Here is a 1,575-nt window from a genome sequence, read left to right as displayed (position 1 = left end):
AGAGCAAGTTCTCAAATGGGTTTCTCTGATTGTGACATAACCTACTGTGACAAACCCACCATGTTGTGAAATGCTATACTCCATTTAAACTATTTTTACACACTTTGCTAATCCTGCTATTGTTATCAAAGGCAATGTCCATTTAATTTTTAGCATTTGTCCACTTAGCTCATTTGTTAGACTGCAGGAATTTTTGTGAGTATTTGCAACATTTCTGTATTTGGTTGCATTGTGAATATTTGCAGCATGTGTGTTGTCTTTCAGATGAAGATTTTTAATTTGAAGTGTTTTTTTTTTTCTATTTGCATGCATTTTCTTCAGTTGCAATGCAATGAGCTCTCTCTTAGCCACCGTAAAACATTCATGATTGTTTTCTAACACAACTAAGAACACTAATGTACAAACACTAACAAATACACAAGTGCGCCATAAAAACTCACAAAACAAACATACCGAAATGCACCACAAATAAGATAGGCTGACCTGGGAGACGGATGCGTCGAGAAAGCAAATTTTGTCTATATCAACCATCTACGCCAAGTTCAGCCAGAGATGGCACTCCTAGGCTACATAGTAGACGCCACCTGATCAAGGGACCGCACTGTGAACTTCATTCTGGAGAACGAAGTCGGTCACTGTGCACAGTTCCTGCATCAACCTCTGGACAGAACTACCCTTGTGCAGTTCTACAACGCCTTGGCCTGGTGGTTTTTCACCTGCATGATGGCCGTGGCGTGCAGGGCGGAGGTAGCCTAGTTCGCAGCACTGCAAGCCTTGGCAGCGAGAGCTGACAACAGCTTATATGCTTTGAATGGAGGACACGGACGGAACCACCAGGTGGTGGCAAATTTACAGACATAATGCACTGCAACCACACACTTCACCTGGGGAATGTCAACACACCCTCTGGCTGCGCCACCATCGAGGGTAGTGAGGAGTGAAGAGCACAAACAAGAATGGCCAGAGCCTTCCACATCTTGGTGAGCTCTACATGCACATCCGGGAAGAAAGGACTGGGGCCGAACGCAATGGCCTCGAGCATGCAGGAGAAGGTGTTCCACCTCCAACCCGGTGCCCCTGGTGGCCCAGGGAATCCTGGCCTTCAGTTCGGCGTCAGACTCTGACTGGGCAGCTACCATGACAGGGGGCTGCTCAGTGAAATCGACAGCCTCTGCAGGTGAAAGCCTCTTCTGTGATGCAGCGATAGAAATCCTGTCTTCATCTGGAGCACCAAGAGAGATGCAAGGCTTGCCATGGGACGAGTGGGCGCCATCTGTCGGAAGCTCCATGGGGCTACGAATGAGGAGTCGGACTTCCGTGGGGTGTACCCGGTGGAATTATCTGAACTGTAATCCTCAATCAATCCATTTTTGTGAAGAGAAGCTGGCTACGTAGCCTGAAGACAGCAATTTCTTTTCTTTTTTCTTCTTCCTCTTCGAGAGGTGATGATTCTGAAGCAGAAATCTGAACGAGTGAATTCATGCCACTATCTTATATACGTGTATGTATGGGGGAGTGGCTAGGCATGCAAATTGCACACGGCAATGTTAATTTGCCTTTTCTCTTTAGCTCAGA

The 1,575-nt window shown here is 46.5% G+C and overlaps 1 protein-coding gene across 1 annotated transcript in view; it reads right to left on the bottom strand.

Moving 5' to 3' along the window:
* Positions 1-1,289, bottom strand: part of faslg (Fas ligand (TNF superfamily, member 6)) — a 2,878-nt gene extending 1,589 nt beyond the window's left edge. Inside the window, exon 1 of the mRNA XM_073816696.1 lies at positions 1,062-1,289. Coding sequence (XP_073672797.1) covers positions 1,062-1,289 — 228 coding nt within the window. The remainder of the gene's footprint in view (positions 1-1,061) is intronic.
* Between the last annotated feature and the right edge of the window lie 286 nt (positions 1,290-1,575).

Source organism: Garra rufa, chromosome 13 (assembly GCF_049309525.1).
Source record: "Garra rufa chromosome 13, GarRuf1.0, whole genome shotgun sequence".
NCBI classification, from domain to species: domain Eukaryota; kingdom Metazoa; phylum Chordata; class Actinopteri; order Cypriniformes; family Cyprinidae; genus Garra; species Garra rufa.
This window is presented reverse-complemented; position numbering and strand designations above follow the sequence as displayed.